The 24,045-nt window shown below is 41.7% G+C and overlaps 1 protein-coding gene across 4 annotated transcripts in view; it reads left to right on the forward strand.

Moving 5' to 3' along the window:
- Positions 1-136: 136 nt before the first annotated feature.
- LOC110488767 (discs, large homolog 3 (Drosophila)) overlaps positions 137-24,045 on the forward strand; it is a 143,819-nt gene continuing 119,910 nt past the window's right edge. For 2 of the 4 annotated variants that reach the window (XM_090198348.1, XM_090198349.1), the window contains exons 1-3: positions 182-675; positions 1,441-1,524; positions 19,881-19,966. In XM_090198348.1, coding sequence (XP_090054474.1) covers positions 660-675; positions 1,441-1,524; positions 19,881-19,966 — 186 coding nt within the window. In that variant the 5' untranslated portion in view covers positions 182-659. Of the gene's footprint in view, positions 676-1,440; positions 1,573-19,880; positions 19,967-24,045 lie in introns of all 4 variants that reach the window. The other 2 variants (XM_090198345.1, XM_090198347.1) reach the window with 2 other exon arrangements.

Here is a 24,045-nt window from a genome sequence, read left to right on the forward strand (position 1 = left end):
AGTATTGTATCTGTGTGAATTCTCTGCATAAACAAATATGCAGTAACACCTTGGAATGTGTTCAATCGCTAAAGGTGCTTGGAAATATGAAATGATCTTCTACAACCACTAGATGGCAGGTGTAACCACTTTCTGTGAGACGGTCAAATTCCAAGTGCCAAACTATTGAATATTTTTAGTTGGCTATATGAAAAGATCTAAAGGGAAGTGTTTTTCGACAATATTGTAGCGATATTTTTCGACGATGATGATGGTGATAATTATGATTTAAGTCTAGCAAAAGTATCCCCCAAAAAACAAAACATGTTTTAATTACGAATTTTCTGTTTATAGATCCCCATCGACGGGCTACATACCCATCTACAGTTATCAGATAATTAATCGAGGGTACCCCAGAAACACTTTCACTTTTTAACAGAACTTGTTGACCCGTCTCGTGCCAAATGGATTACAGCTGCTGCCGCTACAGTAACAGTTCAGTGTTGTGCGAATTTGGGAGTGTCTGTTTCGGTAGTAAAATTGAAAAATGCGGGATTAACCTAATTGTGGGGAGAATAACGGGGTACAAACATCAACTATATTAAATCTTTCTTCTGGTTTGTTTCGTTAGTTTTTGGCTTGCCTCGAATAGTTGTCCTCAGAATATTTTTCTTTACACCATGGTCCACAAATGTGGTAAGTGCCTACATACGTTTTCGTAAATGTTTTGTTTGTGTACAAGTTTTAAACTATCGCAAACGTTTATTCGATACCGTTTTTAGAACATTTGGGTTTATTCGCTGTCATAGCCGAAAAGTATTGACAAGCAGAAAATTGTGTTTTTTCTCTCTCACTTTGTTGCCAACTATCAAGCCAGAATCGAATGAATTAACGTTAGCTTGTACATTTTTGGAAGAGGCATGAAAACAGGAAGTATGTTTCCATGAATTCATATATACTGGCATGGAGCACTTTCACACTGCGATGGTAAGGGAAGTAGTTTAGTTTACTCATAATAAAATGTAGGTAGTTGTAGTAAAGCGAGTGAGGCACATCACAAGGCTGTTAATTACGCTACACCTCCCACCTGGCTTCGTTAAACAGCTGTGCACGCGCATGCATTCTATACTTAAGACTACTACTCCCTTTCCCTGCCCATAGCAGCACCAACAGTTAGAGAAACTCTTCAACAATGAACACAGCTATGCACCAACTCGATCCTTGTGCTTTGAGCCTGGCAATTGTACAATAGCCTATGACATGAGTGTGCCCGATAAAACCATAATTTGAGGATTTTCCTAGCATGCATTTAGGCTTGTCTTATGCTATGGTAGAATAATATTGCCACTTGTGCACATGACCATTTTGGTCCTTGAAACATCACATCTGATCAGTTTCTTAACATTTCATCACAACGACTGTCTTGGTGAGGGTGTTAACTTGAAGCATCCCTGTTGTCAGACACAGAGAGGGCAGTGGGTCTGCTGAGACAGTACCAGGACAGTCTGACCAGTCCAGAGGAACAGGCCCTGAAGGCCAGTGTGGGTAAGGTCTCCACCATCTTCGGCAGCCAACTCTTTCATGCACTATTAGGTAAGACACAGAAAATACACATATTGAGGCTTTCACTATTATTATTTTATGAATAATGAACCCACAGGGCACAGACGTCTATTCCATGTTGGTTCAAGTCATTATATTGAAATGACGTGGAAACAACGTTAATTCAACTAGTGTGTGCCCAGTGGGAAGTCTCAGTCCAGCCCCACAACAATACAAGCTAATTATTTTTCAAATCACTATATTCTAAATCAATTAGTGTATTTAGTAACAAAACTCATCAAGAGATTTTTATTATTATACTTATGTCTCTGCTCATTATCTTTCTAATGAGAAAATTAGCGACTAGCTAGTTGTTTTTGGTATAGGCTTGTTATTGCCTCTGGCCAAAGCTTCAGGATGTAGACAACCGGGTCAGGCTATATTATTTTGTATATTAAACTGAGCCTAAACATTTCTCAATTAAGTCCCATGGAAGAGGCCTTTCAAAAGGTTTGCTGTATCCTATTAAATCCTATTAAACATGCCCATGACACAATGTACTCTATCTATGGGGCTGATCAAAAGCCCTCTCCACAGGCAATCAGACAGCTCAGTTCAAACCTCTTTACTTTGTTATAGAGTTACACATATTTTCAGTCGTTTATTTGCGCTGTAAAAGAGTTATACATTTTCAGTTGTTTATTTGCGCTATTGGATGTCATCCTAACTTGATCAGGATCATCTCACAGAAAGAGTTATTATTAGATATGGTTCACTCACAGCAGCCAAAACACTGCTGTATGAGGTGTAAAAGGAAGATGTTACCAGTCCACAATAGCTTTTTCAATACTATGAATGTGCTTGACCTCACCACATCTATCATTTCCTAACTGGAACAATGACCTAAACTAACTCTGGAGTGTATTGCAACGATACCTTAATAAGCAGTTAGGGCCCCAAAAGGGCTCCTGTGAAGCTACATTTCACAGTCTTTTTACCCTGCAAAGGAGACAAGTGAGTTCAATTTAACCAATGCTTGAGTGGCCCCTCTAATTACCATGGCCATGCCTTAATGATGCTAGCCTGTGGGTTTGCCGCTACTGCTGCTCTACCCAGAGCTCTGGAGCCTCCATGGGGGATGGGTGACCATGGAGCAGGGTTGAAGACTAGAGAAAAGGGGAGTCTGAGGAGGCTGTCCACCCTGATTAGTGATCTCTCCAGACGCGGATGCCTGCTTGTCCAAACTAGTTGAACAAATACATTGATGATAATGTGCTATTAGCAAAACTATTGCTGTGGTCTAACTAGAAAAGTATGTTAATCACAACACAGACAATACAAGATATGTTGCTCTATCTGTCTTACAGTTGAGTTGGTCAATATATCCAGTATTCAAAAGATGGCTTTGTAAACCACATACTCCCCTCCGTATGTATTTGGACAGTGAAATTTCTGATGGTATAGGGGACGCTTGCATCCCACTTGGCCAAAAGCCAGGGAAAATGCGGCAAATTCAAATAAAATGATATAAAATCAAACTTTCATTAAATCACACATGTAAGATACTAAATTAAAGCTACACTCGTTGTCAATCCAGCCAACATGTCAGATTTTAAAAAGGCTTTTCGGCAAAAGCATAAGAAGCTATTATCTGATGATAGCACAACAGTAAACAAAGAGTAGCATATTTTAACCCTGCAGGCGCTACACAGAACGCAGAAATAAAATATAAAACATGCCTTACCTTTGACGAGCTTCTTTTGTTGGCACTCCAATATGTCCCATAAACATCACAATTGGTCCTTTTGTTCGATTAATTCCGTCCACATATATCCAAAATGTCCATTTATTTGGCACGTTTGATCCAGAAAAAAACAGCTTCCAAATTGCACAACGTCACATAAAAATATCTCAAGTTAACTGTAAACTTTGCCAAAACATTTCAAACTTCTTTTGTAATACAACTTTAGGTATTTTTAAACGTTAATAATCGATCAAATTGAAGACGGGTCTATCTGTTTTCAATAGAGGACGAGAGGAAACTAAGGCTACTTTTCAAGTCTTGCGCACTCTCAACAGCGTTACCTTTTTCCAAGATGGCCGTACTTCTTCATTGCACAAAGGAATAACCTCAACCAAATTACAAAGACTGGTGACATCCAGTGGAAGCGGTAAGAACTGAAAACAAGTGCCAATATCGTTTCCCAATGAGAACCCTTGAACAGACAGAGACCTCAAAACATTTCTGAACGGTTAGTCCTTGGGGTTTTGCCTTCTACATAAGTTCTGTTATACTCACAGACATGATTCAAACAGTTTTTGAAACTTTGAGTGTTTTCTATCCAAATCTACTAATAATATGCATATCTTATATTCTTGGCATGAGTAGCAGGAAGTTGAAATTGGGCACGCTATTTATCCAAAAGTGAAAATGCTGCCCCCTATACCATAAGAAGTTTTAATTTGGCTTCAATACTCCAGCATTTTGGATTTGAGATCGAATAATAGTGAAGACCTCAAAATGATGAAAAAACACGGGGAATCATGTCGTAACCAAAAAAGTATTAAACAAATCAACGTATATTTTACATTCTCCAATGTAGCCACCCTTTGCCATGATGACTGCTTCATGAGGAATACACAGTCTTGAAGGAGTTCCCACTTATACTGAGCAATTGTTGGCTGCTTTTCCTTCACTATGCGGTCCAACTCATCCCCAACCATCTCAATTGGGTTGAGGTTGGGTGATTGTGGAGGCCAGGTCATCTGAATCAGCACGCCATCACTATCTTTGGTCAAATAGCCCTTACACAGTCTGGAGGTGTGTTGGGTCATTGTCCTGTTGAAAAACAAATGATAGTCCCACTAAGGACGGACAAAATTGAATTACTGTTTAACGGATGCCCCGCCTTACTTTTCTCCACATCCCTCCCAAAAAATCAGATGTGTTATTTTTTGGCCGGTATATGCGGCGCGTTGTTTATAATGCACTGTCCGTTCTCCCTTGAGGATTTCTCAAGTTGATTTACAAGAAACCAAACAGCTTCAGATCACACGCTCAGATCATGTTCGATCCTCCGGTTGGACAGTGAAACACACACGCTCTCAACCTCAGGCGACATGCAGATGTTTCATTTCTCTCTCATGCTGTCATGGCTGAAGCCAGAGCAAATTCCTACCATTTATGTACAGTGGGGAGAACAAGTATTTAACACATAGCCGATTTTGCAGCTTTTCCTACATAAAAGCATGTCGAGGTCTGTAATTTTTATCATAGGGAAACTGTGAGAGAAGGAATCTAAAACAAAAATCCAGAAAATCACATTGTATGATTTAAGTAAATAATTTGCATTTTATTGTATGACATACACTGGGGCAAAAAAGTATTTAGTCAGCCACCAATTGTGCAAGTTCTCCCACTTAAAAAGATGAGAGGCCTGTAATTTTCATCATAGGTACACTTCAACTATGACAGATAAAATTAGAAAAAAAATACAGAAAATCACATTGTAGGATTTTTAATGAATTTATTTGCAAATGATGGTGGAAAATAAGTATTTGGTCACCTACAAACAAGCAAGATTTCTGGCTCTCACAGACCTGTAACTTCTTCTTTAAGAGGCTCCTCTGTCCTCCACTCGTTACCTGTATTAATGGCACCTGTTTGAACTTGTTATCAGTATAAAAGACACCTGTCCACAACCTCAAACAGTCACACTCCAAACTCCACTATGACCCAGACCAAACAGCTGTCAAAGGACACCAGAAACAAAATTGTAGACCTGCAGCAGGCTGGGAAGACTGAATCTGCAATAGGTAAGCAGCTTGGTTTGAAGAAATCAACTGTGGGAGCAATTATTAGCAATGGAAGACATACAAGACCACTGATAATCTCCGTCGATCTGGGGCTCCACGCAAGATCTCACCCCGTGGGATCAAAATGATCACAAGAACGGTGAGCAAAAATCCCAGAACCACACGGGGGGACCTAGTGAATGACCTGCAGAGAGCTGGGACCAAAGTAACAAAGCCTACCATCAATAACACACTACGCCGCCATGGACCCAAATAATGCAGTGTCAGACGTGTCCCCCTGCTTAAGTCAGTACATGTCCAGGCCCGTCTGAAGTTTGCTAGAGAGCATTTGGATGATCTAGAAGAAGATTGGGAAAATGTCATATGGTCAGATGAAACCAAAATATAACTTTTTGGTAAAAACTCAACTCGTCGTGTTTGGAGGACAAAGAATGCTGAGTTGCATCCAAGGAACACCATACCTACTGTGAAGCATGGGGGTGGAAACATCATGCTTTGGGGCAGTTTTTCTGCAAAGGGACCAGGACGACTGATCTGTGTAAAGGAAAGAATGAATGGGGCCATGTATCGTGAGATTTTGAGTGAAAACCTCCTTCCATCAGCAAGGGCATTGAAGATGAAACGTGGCTGGGTCTTTCAGCATGACAATGATCCCAAACACACCGCCCGGGCAACGAAGGAGGGGCTTCGTAAGAAGCATATCAAGGTCCTGGAGTGGCCTAGCCAGTCTCCAGGCTTTGTTAGTCTCCAGATCTCAACCCCATAGAAAATCTTTGGAGTTGAAAGTCCGTGTTGCCCAGCAACAGCCCCAAAACATCACTGCTCTAGAGGAGATCTGCATGGAGGAATGGGCCAAAATACCAGCAACAGTGTGTGAAAACCTTCTGAAGACTTACAGAAAATGTTTGACCTCTGTCATTGCCAAAAAAGGGTATATAACAAAGTATTGAGATAAAATTTTGTTATTGACCAAATACTTATTTTCCACCATAATTTGCAAATAAATTCATAAAAAATCCTACAATGTGATTTTCTGGATATCTTTTCTTCTCATTTTGTCTGTTATAATTGAAGTGTACCTATGATGAAAATTACAGGCCTCTCTCATATTTTTAAGTGGGAGAACTTGCACAATTGGTGGCTGACTAAAAACTTTTTTGCCCCACTGTATCTCCCTCACTAACTTCAAGCACCAGCTGTCAGAGCAGCTCACAGATCATTGCACCTTTACATAGCCCATCAAACTACCTCATCCCCACAATGTATTTATTTTGCTCCTTTGCACCCCAGTATCTTTACTTGCACATTCATCTTCTGCACATCTATCACTCCAGTGTTTAATTGCTATATTGTAATTACCTCGCCACTATGGCCTATTTTATTGCCTTACCTCCCTTATCTTAAGTCATTTGCACACACTGTATATATACTTTTTTTCCTACTGTTATTGACTGTATGTTTGTTTATTCCGTGTGTAACTCTGTGTTGTTGTTTGTGTCGAACTGCTTTGCTTTATCTTGGCAAGGTCGCAGTTGTAAATGAGAACTTGATCTCAATTATCCTACGTGGTGAAATAAAAAATGTATATACAGGGGGTCAATGAATATCATTCTCATGGAGGTGTTCCTTTTGTCCAGGTGGGAAAGGTAAGTGTGGAGTGCAATAGAGATTGCATAATCTGTGAATCTGTTGGGTCGGTATGCAAACTGGAGCGGGTCTAGGGTTTCTGGGATAATGGTGTTGATGTGAGCCATGACCAGCGTTTCAAAGCAATTCATGGCTACAGATGTGAGTGCTACAGGTCGGTAGTCATTTAGGCAGGTTACCTTAGTGTTCCTGGGTACAGGGACTATGGTGCTCTGCTTGAAACATGTTGGTATTACAGACTCAGTCAGGGACAGGTTGATAAATGTCAGTGAACACACCTGCCAGTTGGTCAGCGCATGCTCGGAGTACACGTCCTGGTAGTCTGTCTGGCCCTGCGGCCTTGTGAATGTTGATCTGTTTAAAATACTTACTCACATCGGCTATGGAGAGCGTATTCACACAGTCATCCGGAACAGCTGATGCTCTCATGCATGCTTCAGTGTTGCTTGTGAGCATAGAAGTAATTTAGCTCGTCTGGTATGCTTGTGTCACTGGGCAGCTCGCGGCTGTGCTTCCCTTTGTAGTCTGTAATGGTTTGCAAGCCCTGCCACATCTGGCGAGTAATATGATTGTAATACGATTCGATCTTAGTCCTGTATTGATGCTTTGTCTGTTTGATGGTTCATCTGAGAGCATAGCAGGATTTCTTATAAGCTTCCTGGTTAGAGTCCCGTTCCTTGAAAGCAGAAGCTCTACCCTTTAGCGCAGTGCGGATGTTGGTTGTAATCCATGGCTTCTGGTTGGGGTATGTACATACGGTTACTGCGGGGATGATGTCATCGATGTACTTATTGATGAAGCCTGTGACTGATGTGGTGTATTCCTCAATGCCATCGGAAGAATCGCGGAACATTTTCCAGTCTGTGCTAGCAAAACAGTCCTGTAGCTTAGTATCTGCGTCATCTGACTACTTCCTCCTGCTTTAGTTTTTGCTTGTAAGCAGGAATCAGCAGGAAGGAATTATGGTCAGATTTGCCAAATGGAGGGCGAGGGAGAGCTTTGTACACCTCTCTGTGTGTGGAGTAAAGGTGGTCTATTTTTTAAATTTTTAAATGTTTTTTCTCTGGTTACACATTTAACATGCTGGTAGAAATTAGGTTAAACGGATTTAAGTTTCCCTGCATTAAAGTCCCCGGCCACTAGGTGCACCGCCTCCTGGATGAGCGTTTTCCTGTTTGCTTATTACCTTATATAGCTCATTGAGTGCGGACTTAGTGCCAGCATCGGTTTGTGGTGGTAAATAGACAGTAAATAGTGTGGTCTACACCTTATCATGAGATACTCTACCTCAGGCGAGCAAACCTTGAGACTTCCTTAATGTTAGATTTTGTGCACCAGCTGTTGTTTATGAATATACACAGACTGCCACACTTTTCTTACCGGAGGCAGCTGTTCTATCTTGCCGGTGCAGCGTAAACCCCGGCAGCTGTATTTTATCCCTGTCATCGTTCAGCCACGACTCGTTGACACTTAAGATTTTAGCTCGTCTATTTTATTATCCAATGATTGTACGTTGGCTAATAGGACTGATGGTAGAGGCAGATTACCCACTCGCCGTCGAATCCTTACAAGGCACTCCGACCTATGTCCCTGATATCTCTGTCTCTTTCTCATGCGAATGACTGGGATGTTGGCCTTGTCGGGTGTCTGAAGAAAATCCTTGGTGTCCGACTCGTTAAAGAAAAAATCTTCATCCAGTACGAGGTGAGTAATCGCTGTCCTGATATCCAGAATCTCTTTTCAGTCATAAGAGACGGTGGCAGAACATTATGTACAAAATAAGTTTCAAATACCGTGAAAAAACACATACAATAGCAGAATTGGTTAAGAGCTCGTAAAAAGCCAGCCATCTCCTTTGGCGTCATTTAGATCCTCAGGTAATGAACTCATTATTATACAACATTTTAATTTTATTACAATTATTTATTGTCAATCATTCTTGAATTAGAATTTGTTTTAAATAGTCAACTGTATTACCCTATATATACATCACATTGAATTACGAGATTGGATTGCACTTTTTTAACAGGAATAAAGAACCTGTCACAAGTTATACCTCCCATTGTGTTGAATTTCTCATGGTTATAACAACATTGTAACATCTGCATTATTTTAAAGAAGAATAGTGTAGGTTTTAGAATGGAATAATATAACTCTTGAAGCTCACGTTAGGCCTAGAGCCTGCACAAGTGCTTAGCACACTGTGGTAGTACTGTTATTCCTTATCCAATTCATGACTTTTTTTTTCTTCTTTTTTTTCTCGCTCGCCTCACTTTTCTGGGGGAAAAATCTGTTTAAAAGTGAATCAATTTTGTCTGGCCTAAGGGCAAACCAGATGGGATGGCGTATCTCTGCAGAATGCAATGGTAGCCATGCTGGTTAAGTGTGCCTTGAATTCTAAATAAATCACTGACAGTGTCATCAGCAAATCACCCCCAAACGATCACACTTCCTCCTCCATGCTTCACGGTGGGAACCACACATGCGGAGATCATCAGTTTACCTACTCAGCGTCTCACAAACACACAGCCATTGGGACCAAACATTTTAAATTTGGACTCGTCAGACCAAAGGACAGATTTCCACCGGTCTATTGTCCATTGCTCATGTTTCTTGGTCCAAGCAAGTCTCTTCTTCTTATTGGTGTCCTTTAGTAGTAGTTTCTTTGCAGCAATTCAACCATGAAGGCCTGATTCACACAGTCTCCTTTGAACAGTTGATGTTGGGATGTGTCTGTTACTTGAACTCTATGAAGCACTTATGTGGGCTGCAATCTGAGGTGCAGTTAACTCTAATTGAACTTGTCCTCTGCAGCAGAGGTAACTCTGGGTCTTCCTTTCCTGTGGCGGTGCCCATGAGAGCCATTTTCATCATAGTGCTTGATGGTATTTGCGTCTGCACGAGTTTTTGAAATGTTCAGATAATGTTCCATTATCCCAGAAACCCTAGACCCACTCCAATTTGCATACTGTCCCAAAAGACCACAAATTATGCAATCTCTATTGCACTCAACACGGCTCTTTCCCACCTGGACAAAAGGAACACCTATGTGAGAATACTATTCATTGACTACAGCTCAGCATTCAACACCATAGTGCCCTCAAAGCTCATCACTAATCTAAGGCCCCTGGGACTAAACACCTCCCTCTGTAACTGGATTCTGGACTTCCTGACGGGCCGCCCCCAGGTGGTAAGGGTAGGGAACAACACATCCGCCACGCTGATCCTCAACACGGTGCTCAGTCCCCTCCTGTACTCTGTTCACTCATGACAGCATGGTCTGCCACAACTCCAATACCGTCATCAAGTTTGCCGATGACACAACAGTAGTAGCCCTCATCACCGACAAATACGAGACACCCAATAGGGAGGAGGTCAGAGACCTGGCTGTGTGGTGCCAGGACAACAACCTCTCCCTAAACGTGATCAAGACAAAAGAGTGATTGTGGACTACAGGAAAAGGAGGACCGAGCACGCCCCCATTCTCATCGAGGGGGCTGTAGTGGAGCAGGTTGAGAGCTTCAAGTTCCTTGGTGTCCACATCACCAACAAAATATCATGTTCCAAACACACTAAGACAGTCGTGAAGAGAGCACAAAAAAGCATATTCCCCCTCAGGAGACTGAAAATATTTGGCATGGTTCCTCCGATCCTCAAAAGGTTCTACAGCTGCACCACGGAGAGCGTCCTGACTGGTTGCATCACTGCCTGGTATGGCAACTGCTCGGCCTCCGACCGCAAGGCACTACACAGGGTGGTGCGTACAGCCCAGGCCATCACTGGGGCCAAGCTTCGTACCATCCAGGACTTCTATACCAGGCAGTGTCAGAGGAAGGCCCTAAAAATTGTCAAAGACTCCAGCCACCCTAGTCATTGGCTGTTCTATCTGCTATCGCACAGCAAGCGGTACCGGAGCGCCCAGTCTAAGTCCAAAAGGCTTCTAAACAGCTTCTACCCCCAAGCCATAAGACTCCTGAACAGCTAATCAAATGTCTACCCAGACCCCTCTGTTACACTGCTGCTACTCTCTGTTTATAATTTATGCATAGTCACTTTAACTCTACTTACGTGTACATATTACCTCAATTACCTCGACTAACCGGTGCTCCCGCACATTGACTCTGTACCGGTACCCCCTGTGTATAGCTTTGCTTGTTATTTTACTGCTACTGTTTAATTATTTGTTACTTTTATTTTCAATTTTTTTACTCAACACTTAAAGCATTGTTGGTTAAGGGCTTGTAAGTAAGCATTTCACTGTAAGGTTTACACCTGTTTTATTCGGTGCATGTGACAAATAACATTTGATTTGATATTGACTGACCTTTATGTCTTCAAGCAATGATGGACTGTCATCACTCTTTGCTTATTTGTGCTGTTCTTGCCATAATATGGACATGGTCTTTTACCAAATAGGGCTATCTTCTTTATACCACCCCTACCTTGTCACAACACAACTGATTGTCTCAAACGCTTTAAGGACAGAAATTCCACAAACTAACTTTTACAAATATTTATGACACCTTCGAATGCACTAGATAAATAAAGTGCATTCATTTCTAAATGGTTAAACCGATATGTATGAATTTACACTCATTTAAAAGGGGACATTTTGTAAAGGGAAAGAGAAAGGGGGGTACCTAGTCAGTTGTACAACTGATTGCATTTAGCTGAAATGTGCCTACCATATTTAACCCAATCTCTCTGAATCAGAGAGGTGCAGGGGGCTGCTTTAATTGTCATCCACATCATCAGCGCCCGACTGTCATGTAAAACATTTGATCTGAAATCCAAAATGCTGGAGTATATCGCCAAATTATAAGTTTTAGCTTCCCTGTCCAAATAAATACATAGGGGGGTGTATGACTATCCCAACAGTTTAGGTCTGATATACTAAAGAGTAGGTTGGGCTGCAGTGAAGGGGATCAGGGTTCCAAGCATTCCATAAGGAAGAGTCTGGATCCCAGGGCAGGAATGTGCAGCAAAAGGCTGGGGCTGGAGGTATGGTAGAGTAGAGTTCTGTAGATGTAAAAACAAACAGCTCATGGCTGCCATGCCGTGTCATCCTCACCCCCTGTTTCTCCTGGCCTGCGTGACTGATCTGAGTTCAGCCTGAGGATATAGCCGAGAGAGTCTGTGTGAGAGAGTGTCTCAGGTGCAGGGGCAGAGCAGGGTCAAACGAGGCGGGATTCTCTACTCAACATGTGGTTTTAATCATCAGCCTAGGCACAGGGGAGGTGCTGAACGTTTCCACAGCTAATGGGAATACGGGGTAACTCATCGCATTAGCCTCCCAGATGCTCTCTGTTGTTTGCATTAATAGCTGGGATTCGTGTGAACTGGGGAAGTTTGGGATTTTTGTGTTGCTACTGTCGCTACTGTACCTTTTGTACAGTACCTATTTGAAAATAGGTAGAAGGGCTTGTAGTGGTGGGGGTATTTTTGCACTGGCTGTATTTGTGTTGTTGCAATTGTATTGCTACTGGTATGCTCTGCCACAGTGGGAACATTTGTAAATTAACAGCATTTGCACAATGTTAAAGAAGGTATGGTGATCGTGAATGACAACAGGCATGACTGGTGCAAAAAGTGTTCATGAGTTCAGTTGTGAGCAGCCTTGAACAGTATTTGATGTGTGAATGAATGGGAGTCCCCTTGCCTGGAATGCACTGTAGGAAGTTGGAGAGCTGAGCACTTGATTGGATGTCTGCATGGTTGCACAATCATGAACAAAGTTTGCCTTGACTGAGGACTCATATCTTTGTTCCCCAACATGCAAACATGCTGGAAGTTGGGCATACCCACACACAACACAAATGGTGGAACAGGAGATTATGGGGGGGGGGGGGGGCTTTCATTTGGACCCAATTTTTGCTGAATGTAGATTGTAGTGAGCGGAGTGTCTGTCTGTCGCTTATTGTCATCCCATGGAAAACACTCTGGGGCAAATTATTTTTGGGCTTATTCATCCAGAACGGGCTATGAGTGGAAAGAGGACTCCAGTACACTTGAATAGGTCTGCTGCAAATAGAGGGGGGTCTAACGTCGGTGTATTCCTTACTTCCTATAAAACACACACACACACACACACACACACACACACACAGTAATTTCACATAAATTTAACAATTTACACAAGTATGATAATACTTATGCAGTAATTTTCTCTCAATGACTTTGGACAAGTAATCAGGACAAGTTATGTTTGCATTGTTTATACAACCTTTACAAAAAAATACATGAAAAAGTCATGTGTGAACACAACACACGTGTAAACAAATCACATGAAAAATATCACGATTCAACATTTTTTTTATTTTTATGTTTCGATAAGTGGACATGTGGTTTTCAAATGTGGTTTTCAGAAGTTTCACATGTTAATTTTTCACTTTTCAATCATGAAGGAAAAAAATCCTTCATGACCAGCGAGGACCGACCTTGCTTAGCTTCAGAGGCAAACCAGCAGTGGGATACAGGGTGCTATATAGCTGGAATGAATGTGCCAAAAGTTGCATTGAATGCAAAGGCCAGGGTAACATAACTAAAGAGGGAGACTTGTATTTAATCATGTTATCATTTGTTCTCACATTTCAAAATTATTTCCGTGCAATATTTTGTTTTGTTATCAATACTTTTGGGTTGATGGTTTGCTTTAAATATCATTATTTTTGTTTGCAATACTACAAATGTTGTTCTTGACTTCAGAAGATTTGCTTGATATTAATGGCACAAAAGTAACTCACTCACTAAAGGATTGCACCATATAATAATACTATTACTCTATAAAATATGTTTAACAGGCCTTCGTACAGCAGAACTATGCCATTGCCATTTGAACATGATCCATTATCCTGCCCCCAAAACATTTATTCTGTCCACTGTTCCGTGAATGTCGCGCAAAATCGCACCCTTATCCGGCATTTTAGATTTTTAGATGTGGTCACCCTTATTCCACCAGTGAAAACATTGTTTCTGCAACATGTTAACACCATCTTTTCACATGTGTAGACCTCTCGGCTACTGGCCCAACGCTCCCAACCGCCAGGCTACCTGCCACCCCCAACCATCTAAGCAAACGCTCCTAGTCGCCCAAAATTCAATTTTCGTGCAATTGATTTTCACATGTGAACTTGAAATTCCACATGCGAAAGTGAGATTTTCAAATGTGGAGTTTGTTTACATAAGAAACTTCAAATGATTTTCACATGTGAAAATGCAATTCCAACTTGTTAAAGTGAGATTTTCACGTGAATATTTTTAATGTGAAGCTGCATATCCCATTTACACATTTTTAACATGTGAAACTGAAATTCAAATGTGAGGTGAAAACAAGTTATTCTCCTCACATGTGAAAATGTGGTGTTAACATGTGAATTATAAATTGAATACATGTGAAAATACAGTTTTGTGTGAAATTTAAGCTCTTTCACATCTGAAAATGTCATTCTACATTTTTTGTAAGGTAATTCTTATAACAAAGCCAAATACTACATTGTAAAATCACAGGACTATGTAATTGTGTATGTGTGTGTGCGGGCCTCTAACCAGCTGGGCTGCAAAACGCTCTGCCTACAGACGGCTCCACTCCTACACGCTCAGACACTCTTATACAGTGATGAGTCACATGCCCCCTTCTTCTACATTTGTTCCCACTCCACCCTGTTGGGATACACCGACCACATACACACACACTCACCGAGGACATACCGGTACATACAGTGCCTTCACTCCTTCACACAGATATTTGTACACACAATTATACATTTCAAGTACATGATGATCTTTCTACACATTTGTTTCCATCACTGTGTCCTGACATTGAACCTAAGAAAGTTGTAGCATAGCCGAGCTCTTAAGAGAACAGCGACCTCTTTATGTCTATAGTTCAGCAAGAGGGCCAGTGTCAGCATCAGCATCAATGTCTCCCTGTATTCTCATCAAGTGGCTGCCAGTCAATAGGTGACCACAAGACACAGCAGCTTAAAGACATGCTCCGGAACATTGTCGACTACTAAGTATTTTTTTAAACCTCCTGCATTGGGCTGGATGTGTCAATGTGTGGTTAATACATGCATAATCTATGAGCAGAATTACTGTCTTAGCCACGAAATCTCTAGTTTGAAAGTGACAATTTTTATGGAATCTGTGCTGCGACATTTACCCTACATTTTCCCCCATGTGGGCCAGCCCCTTAGCAATTCGAGTTCTAGCCAATGAGCTTCAGTCCCTCACCATTTGAGTGACAGCTAGCAAGATGCACAAACAGCAGAGCGAGAGCGAGAGAGCAATTACATGGTGCACATATGTGACGTAGTATGTAATTTTCGGGGACGCTTGTGAGCGCTACTTTCAACTACTGGCTAAAAAGTATACAAAAGTACTGGAGAATCTCTTTAATGACCTGAGATGTAATGAAGGGAGACAAGAAGGGGAGCGGGATGGGGGATCAGTGTTTAAGAAACTCAATTAAAGAAGGAGGATGAGTTGAGAAAGGGAAGGCGATGGGCCGGAGGTAATTGTAGGGGAGTGAGCAGGATTTGGGAGGATGAGAGCTGGCAGAGCTGGCCACGGTGGTATAGAGCTGGCCACAGTGGGAAAACAGCATGGCCTAGTGGTGATGGACTGACAGAGAACTTGGACTCATCCTTCTCTTATGTTATAGAGGTAAAGCCAGTAGTGTTTCCAGACCATGTGATCTAACACCTACAGTGCCTTCAGAAAGTATTCTTACCCCTTGACTTATTCCGCATTTTGTTGTGTTACAGCCTGAATTCAAAATGTATTAAATATTTTGAAAATATTTTTAGAAAGTTTTGCAAATGTATTGAAAATGAAATACAGAAATATTAAATTTACATAAGTATTCACACCCCTGAGTCAATACTTTGTAGAAGCACCTTTGGCAGCGATTACAGCTGTGAGTCTTTCTGGGTAAGTCTCTAAGATCTTTCCACACCTGGGTGTGCAACATTTGCCTATTATTCTTTTGAAAATTCTTCAAGATCTGTAAAACTTGTTGTTGATCATTGCTAGATAACCATTTTCAGGTGGTGCCATAGATTTTCAAGTAGATTTAAGTCACAACTGTAACTCGGGCCACTCAGGAACATTCACTGTCTTCTTGGTAAGCAACTCCAGTGTAGACTTGGCCTTGTGTTTTAGCTTATTGTCCTACTGAAAGGTGAATTCGTCTCTATGGTGTAAAGCAGACTGAACCAGGTTTTTCTGTAGGATTTTGCCTGTGCTTAGCTCCATTCCATACTTTTTGTTATCCTGAAAAACTCCCCAGTCCTTAATGATTACAAGCATACCCATAACATGATGCAGTCACTGCTAGGTGTGAAAATATGGCAAATGGTACTCAGTAATGTGTTTTATTGGATTTGCCCCAAACATAACATTCTGTATTTAGGACAAACAAATGAATTGCTTTGCCACATTTGTTAGCATTGCTTTTAGTGCCTTGTTGCAAACAGGATGCATGTTTTGGAATATTTTTAATCTGTACAGGCTTCCTTCTTTTCACTCAGTCAATTAGGTTAGTATTTTGTTGATCCTTCCTTAGAGTTGACTGTGATAGGAAAAAACTAAACTGTTTTAAAGTCACCATTGGCTTCATGGTGAAAAATCCCTGAGCAGTTTCCTTCCTCTCCGGCAACTGAGTTAGGAAGGAGCCTGTATCTTTGTAGCGACTGGATGTATTGATACACCATCAAAAGTGTAATTATTAACTTCACCATGCTATATTTAATCCATTTTAAATTCAAGCTGTAACACAACAACATTTGAAAAGTGCTGGGGTATGAGTATTTTCTGAAGGCACTGTAGTTATAGGCCATAGACAGACAGTCCATCATCTTCATTCTATGCCAGGGGTGTCAAAGTCAAATGGACGGAGGGCCAAATAAAAAAATCAGCTACAAGACGAGGGCCGGACTGTTCGAATGTTCATTGAAAAATTTTTAAATGACGCATATAGTCTAGTGAACCTAATTGAACCTACTGAAAACCTAACAAATATATTACAATATGATCAGATAAATAAAGCAATATTTTCTTATGGCTCTGTCAGTAATCTTTAATTTTCAACAGACACAAAAGACAAATTTCCTTTATATAAATATCCCCATAACATGAACATTAAATGAAAGAAACCGGTATTCAAGGCACCATCAGTAGACTATATTTTCTATTTTAGCAAAAGTGGGCTAAATTTACTTCAAAGAAAAAACAATAATAGCAATTTTCTATCATCCACTCAACTGAAATATTTTTAAAATATAATTGGATTGAAATACAAAAAAATAAAGTGCAAAAATCTATTAATCAAAAACAACACTTTGTTTAAGGAGAAGTAACATGCAGTGAAAACAAATATTAAATTTTAACTTTTAAACTTGAACTGAGTAAAAACTCTAAATATGTGATTGCACAGTAATGTTCACTTGTTTGAGGTTGAGGGTGATACTTGGTGGTGTCCCATCTTTTCCACAAGTTCATCAATGTTCGGGGTAAGGCTCTGAGCTGAAGAAATCCTCAGAATTGAGTGGAGGTGTTCAGCAGTAAGTCGACTTCTGTGTGATGTTTTGTTCAGGTTCATCAAAGAAAACAGTTGTTCACACAGGTATGTGCTGCCAAACATAGACAACGTTTGAGCAGCCTGGATGCGCAGCTGGGGCATTGTGCCGGGGAGGAAACGGGCGAACTCCGCAGCACCCACTGCCGCATATTTTGCCCTCAGTGCATCATTGCATTGGAGGTCAATCAACTCCATTTGGAGGTTTGGTGGTGAGCTTTCCACGTCAACAGCAAATGGGTTACCGAGCAGTTCCAACCTGCTTTTTTGTGCTTCAAAGTCAGCAAATCGGCGTCGAAAGTCAGCGGCAAGCATACCTATTTTATCAGCCAACTGTGTGCTCGGGAACGCACTGGTAGAGAGCTTCTCTTTCATGGTCTGGCAGCTGGGAAAGTGGCTCAAATTTTCTTTCCGCATCTGCGTCTCCCACAGAGTCAGTTTGGTTTTAAATGCCTTCACTGTACTGTACATATCAGAGATGACACGATCCCGACCCTGCAGCTGCAAGTTTATTGCATTCAGATGACTCGTAATGTCACACAGAAAAGCCATTTCACACAGAAACATTTCGTCTCGGAGTTGTGTTGTGTCTTTCCCTTTGCTGTCCAAGAACAGACAAATCTCCTCACGAAGCTCGAAACATCTTTGAAGCACCTTTCCCTGGCTTAGCCATCGCACCTCTGTGTGATAAGGCAAATCACCATGCTCCGTTTCTAACTCCGTCAGAAATGCCTTGAACTGGCGGTGATTCAAACCTTTGGCTCTGATAAAGTTAACTGTGCGCGTGATGATGCTCATTACATGCTCCATTTTCAAGGCTTTACCGCACAACGCTTCCTGGTGTATGATACAATGATAAGCTGTCAGCTCACCTGTCGCGTTTTCCTCTTGCATCTTTTCCCGTATCTTCGCCACCAGTCCGCTCCTGTGTCCACACATCGCAGGTGCTCCGTCGGTTGTCAAACCCACGAGTTTTTCCCAAGGCAGCTCCATCTCATTTACACATCTTGACACCTCTTCATACAAATCATGCCCCGTAGTTGTGCCATGCATAGGACGTAAAGCCAAAAACTCCTCTGTCACGCTTAGGTTGGAGTCCACTCCGCGGATGAAAATTGACAACTGGGCAATGTCAGAAATGTCGGTGCTCTCATCCACAGCCAAGGAATATGCAATAAAATCTTTTCCCTTTTTCACAAGCTGCTCTTTTAGATTGATGGACAACTGGTCTACTCTCTCGGCAATGGTGTTTCTGCTCAGACTCACATTTAAAAAGAGTTGCCTTTTTTCTGGGCAAACTTCGTCACAAACTTTAATCATGCAGTTTTTGATGAAATCCCCCTCCGTAAATGGCCGGGCTGATTTAGCGATCTCTTCTGCCAAAATAAAACTGGCCTTGACAGCAGCCTGGCCTTGTGATTTGGCTTTTTTGAACAGAGCCTGTCGAGATTTGAGGCCTCGTTTTAATTCCTCTGCCTTTTGTAGCCTTTGTTCCATGTCCATATTCTTGTTTTTGTCCGCGTGTTTCGTTTCATAATGTCGTCTCAGATTATACTCTTTCAGTACCGCCACACTTTCTCCACACAGAAGACACACAGGTTTTCCAGCTACCTTCGTGAACATATACTCCGACTCCCACCTTGTTTGAAACCCCCGGTTCTCAGTATCCACCTTCCGTTTTGCCATTTTTGATGGGTATCTGAAAGTTAATTTTACTGTGATGCTGACGACTGCTGTGCCAATAAATATTGAAATGAAGCAGCCTACTGCTTGGTGCGTCACCTTTGCATTGTGGGAAATGTAGTATTGGTGCGTGTAAAAGATCTGCGGGCTGCCGGCTTGCTGCGGGCCGGTTCTAATAATAAATCAAGATCATCCCAGGGGCCGTAAAAAACCTTCTTGCGGGCCGGATGTGGCCCGCGGGCCTTGACTCTGACATATGTGTTCTATGCCCTTCGTTCAGATGGGGTATTTGTAGAGAAATCTACCTCATCTAATTTAGGCTAAACTCATTTACATAGGAGGCAGTGTGCTGATCTCTATTAGACCATACAAAGGATAACTTGTTATTGAAGTTGGGGCTGTTTGGACATTGACTTAATGATCAACTCTCCAGTCAGGATTTGAGTCATACAACAACATTTAGAAAACTTAACTGCATAGTAGTGAACAGATGCACACTGAAGAAAACAAGCAACATTCAGTGTTTTAATGATACATTATCTATGGGATATTTTTGTGGATTGTCATTCAAGTACTCATATCCCGGGGGACCATGGACTTTATTTCTATGACTTGTTGTTTACTTAATTCCTTGCAGATATCCAAGAATGTTACAAGGTGACCCTGCAACTGAACACAACACAGAACGGTGTGAAGAAGGCCAGTGCTGAGGATGCGGAGGAGGTGAGAAACTTAGAGAAAGGCCCGCTTCACTTTATCAGTCAAACTGTACACAATACAAAAATATGTAAACCGGATACCAGTTGTATGCCTTTACAAATACTCTATACATCTCACATAATGCACAAAATACTGTAGCAATCCTCACTTATATGAGCCACGTTACAATTCTCACCAAGTGGTTAAGCCTATTGGCGCGATGCGTAGGGTGTTTGCTTTTTACACCATTTGCTACATTGGTGTCAAGTGAGGAGAGAGGGGGGAGAGAGAGAAAGTAGCGGTTGTCTGGGAGAGATAGAGAGTGAGTGATGCGCAGAGAGAGTGAGAGAGAAAGTAGTTGTTGTCTGGGAGTGATAGATGAAGACAGACACCACATCAGTAGTCAGTTCAGCAATGGTAACACCATGTGCTCATCAGTGGGCTGCTGATAACAATGTCACCCAGTCCTTACATTACAAGTGGTTGCAATCAAATCACATGGTCACTGACAGTAATATTTATAGACAAGCTCTGAAAAATAACCACTGAAAATTTTGGTAGAAAGCAGTGTAGGTTCCTCAGAGGAGGAAGGGGAGGACCAATGTAAATAGTGAAACATTACAAAAGTATATTCACGTCACCAAATAACTGATTAAAACCCACTGTTTTGCAATTAAGGTCTACAGTAGCCTCAACAGCCTCTTCTGGCTACATTGACTTCAATACAAACCTAGGAGGCTCATGGTTCTCATCCCCTTCCATAGACTTACACAGTAATTATAACGGCCGGAGGACGGCCTCCAGCCTATCAGAGCTCTTTCAGCATGAACTGATATGTTGTCCATCCAATCAAAGAATCAGAGAATGAAAGCATAAGCTACAGCTAGCTAGCACTGCAGTGCATAAAGTGTGGTGGGTAGTTGACTCAATGAGAGAGAAAGACTATAGTTGAAAAGTTTTGAACAAATTAATGTTTTCAAAAAATATGGACAAGCAGCATAGAGAGAAAGAGCTAGCTATATTTTGTTGTATTTTTTTATTCTTAGTTAACCTTTCACTTACAGTACTTTGCTAGCTAATTTAGCCGACTCAACAACCTGACTCAGTTATGATATGAAGGTTTGGCTTGGAAAGGTTGTTTTGCCTGGTCACAACTGATGTTGTCCACTGAAGTCCAAAGAGCCAAGGGAAAAGGTGAGAGGAGGAGAGCAGGAATTGCGATGTGAGAAGGAATTACACAACGACCAAAGTGATTATGCTGTATGTGGCTGCTATGTAAATGAACTATGTGTGCGGGTGATCAGGGGTGTATTCATTCTGACGATTCTGTTGCAAAACATTTATTAAGCGTACGCAAACGCAACGAAATGGGGAAAGAAACACACCTTTCTATATAAGGTCCCACAGTTGACAGTGCATGTCAGAGCAGAAACTATACCATGAAGTCCAAGAAATCAAATCCAATCACATTTTATTAGTCACATGCGCCGAATACAAAAGGTGTAGACCTTACAGTGAAATGCTTACTTATGAGCCCCTAACCAACAATGCAGTTTAAAATATACAGATAAGAATCAGAAATAAAAGTAACAAGTAATTAAAGAGCAGCAGTAAAATAACAATAGTGAGACTATATACAAGGGGGTACCAGTACAGAGTCAATGTGCGGGGGCACTGGTTTGTTAAGGTAATATTTACATGTAGGTAGAGTTATTAAAGTGACTGCATAGATGATAACAACGGAGGGTAGCAGCGGTGTAAAAGAGGGGGTGGAGGGGGGCAATGCATATAGTCTGGCTAGCCATTTGATTAGGTGTTCAGGAGTCTTATGGTTTGTGGGTAGAAGCTGTTTAGAAGCCGCTTGGACCTAGACTTGGCACTCCGGTACCCCTTGCCATGCGGTAGCAGAGAGAGCAGTCTATGACTAGGGTGGCTGAAGTCTTTGACAATTTTTAGGGCCTTACTCTGACACCACCTGGTGTAGAGGTCCTGAGTGGCAGGAAGCTTGGCCCCAGTGAAGTACTGGGCCATACGCACCACACCACCCTCTGTAGTGCCTTGCGGTCGGAGGCCGAGCAGTTGCCATACCAGGCAGTGATGCAACCAATCAGGATGCTCTCGATGGTGCAGCTGTAGAACCTTTTGAGGATCTGAGGACCCATGCCAAATCTTTTGCCTCTCCTGAGGGGAACAGGTTTTGTTGTGCCCTCTTCACGACTGTCTTGGTGTGCTTGGACCATGTTAGTTTATTGGTGATGTGGACACCAAGGAACTTGAATCTCTCAAATTGCTCCACTACAGCCCCCTCGAGGAGAATGGGGGCGTGCTCGGGCCTCTCTTTCATGTAGTCCACAATCCTCTCCTTTGTCTTGATCACATTGAGGGAGAGGTTGTTGTCCTGGCACCACACGGCCAGGTCTCTGACCTCCTCCCTATAGGCTGTCTCGTCGTTGACGGTGATTAGGCCTACTACTGTTGTGTCATCGGCAAACTTAATGATGGAGTCGTGCCTGGCCGTGCTGTCATGAGTGAACGGGGAGTACAAGAGGGGACTGTGAGCACGCACCCCTGAGGGGCACCTGTGTTGAGGATCAGCGTGGTGGATGTGTTGTTACCTACACTTACCACCTGGGGGCGGCCCGTCAGGAAGTCCAGGATCCAGTTGCAGAGGGAAGTGTTTAGTCCCAGGGTCCTTGGCTTGTTGATGAGCTTTGAGGACACTATGGTGTTGAACGCTGAGCTGTAGTCAATGAATAGCATTCTCACAAAGGTGTTCCTTTTGTCCGTGTGGGAAAAGAGCAGTGTGGAGTGCAATAGAGATTGCATCGTCTGTGGATCGGTTGGGTCAGTGCTTCCCGTAGATCTCCAAGATATACTGAACAAAAATATAAAATGGAACATGCAACAATTTTACTGAGTTACATTTCTTATTAGGAAATCAGTCAATTGAAATTAATTAATTAGGCCCTAATCTATGAATTTCGCGTGACTGGGCAAGGGCATCCCAATATTGGGATGAGTTTCGATGTCCGCAGGTGTTATTAAAATGGTAAAATCCCCCAGGGCCCGATCTTCTGGGAATTCATCAAATAAAGTCTATCGGACATTTGGTTTCCGCGTTATAAATGTTTAATTATTGGACCTTTTTCTTCTGTACCAGCCGGTTCTCGTAAATGGAAAAGACTTGGAAGAAGAAACTCAGTGAGCACAGGTTTGGCCAAATGTACTTTTAGCCCAGAAACAATATGGCCTCGAGGCCTCATGCTCTTTGAGTTAATGCCCATTTTCTGGGATTAAAGGTCGAAATCTGTTAAGACGGGTTTCGGAGCTCTATGTGATTTCTGTGAGTTTCTGTTCTCACACACACACTGTCAATGCTCTTCTGCAAGTTGACAGTGTCCATTGCCGATGTATATCCATAAGGACTTCTATTGCGAAATGGACATACTGAATCAACATCAACAAGAAATTCTTACTTCCTATGATCAAACATGACAAATATACCTTATCGGTTGATTCAGGGCTTAACATAGTAATATATATAATTTGGTCGGTATATATGCCATTTGGACATGGTTCACTGACTTTTGGGTTTGGAACTGAAGTTCCTATGATTCTATATGGCAAATGGACATAACATCCTGATTTGGTACTTTCAATACGTATATATGCCATTTGGACATTTCTTATGCCATTTGGACATGGTTCATGCACTTTTGGGTATGGAAGCCAACTTCCTATGATCATATTTGGCAAAGGGACAAAACATAGGCCTTATGGACAAACTCAATAAAATAAGACAAATGTATGTTGATACGGTTTCTACATATGTATACTTGACACAAAAATCGACACAAAAAGCACTTTTTATGAGGTATTACATTTTTTAATTTTTTTTTGTTGATTTTTACAATTTCACCCTTGGTGATCTGACTTTGACCATTTCCCATATGAAAATCTACAGTGGAGTGCGCTCGCCCCCTATGGGATTTCTAGTTTCTTACACTTTAATGTTCCGGTTGCAATATGGTTTTGCACATTATTTTTGATATGATTCACTTTTATTTTTTTAAGACAGTTTATTATTACTTAATCTGACTGTT

The sequence above is a fragment of the Oncorhynchus mykiss genome, chromosome 14 (assembly GCF_057628025.1).
Source record: "Oncorhynchus mykiss isolate SJ-2025 chromosome 14, ASM5762802v1, whole genome shotgun sequence".
Classification (NCBI taxonomy): domain Eukaryota; kingdom Metazoa; phylum Chordata; class Actinopteri; order Salmoniformes; family Salmonidae; genus Oncorhynchus; species Oncorhynchus mykiss.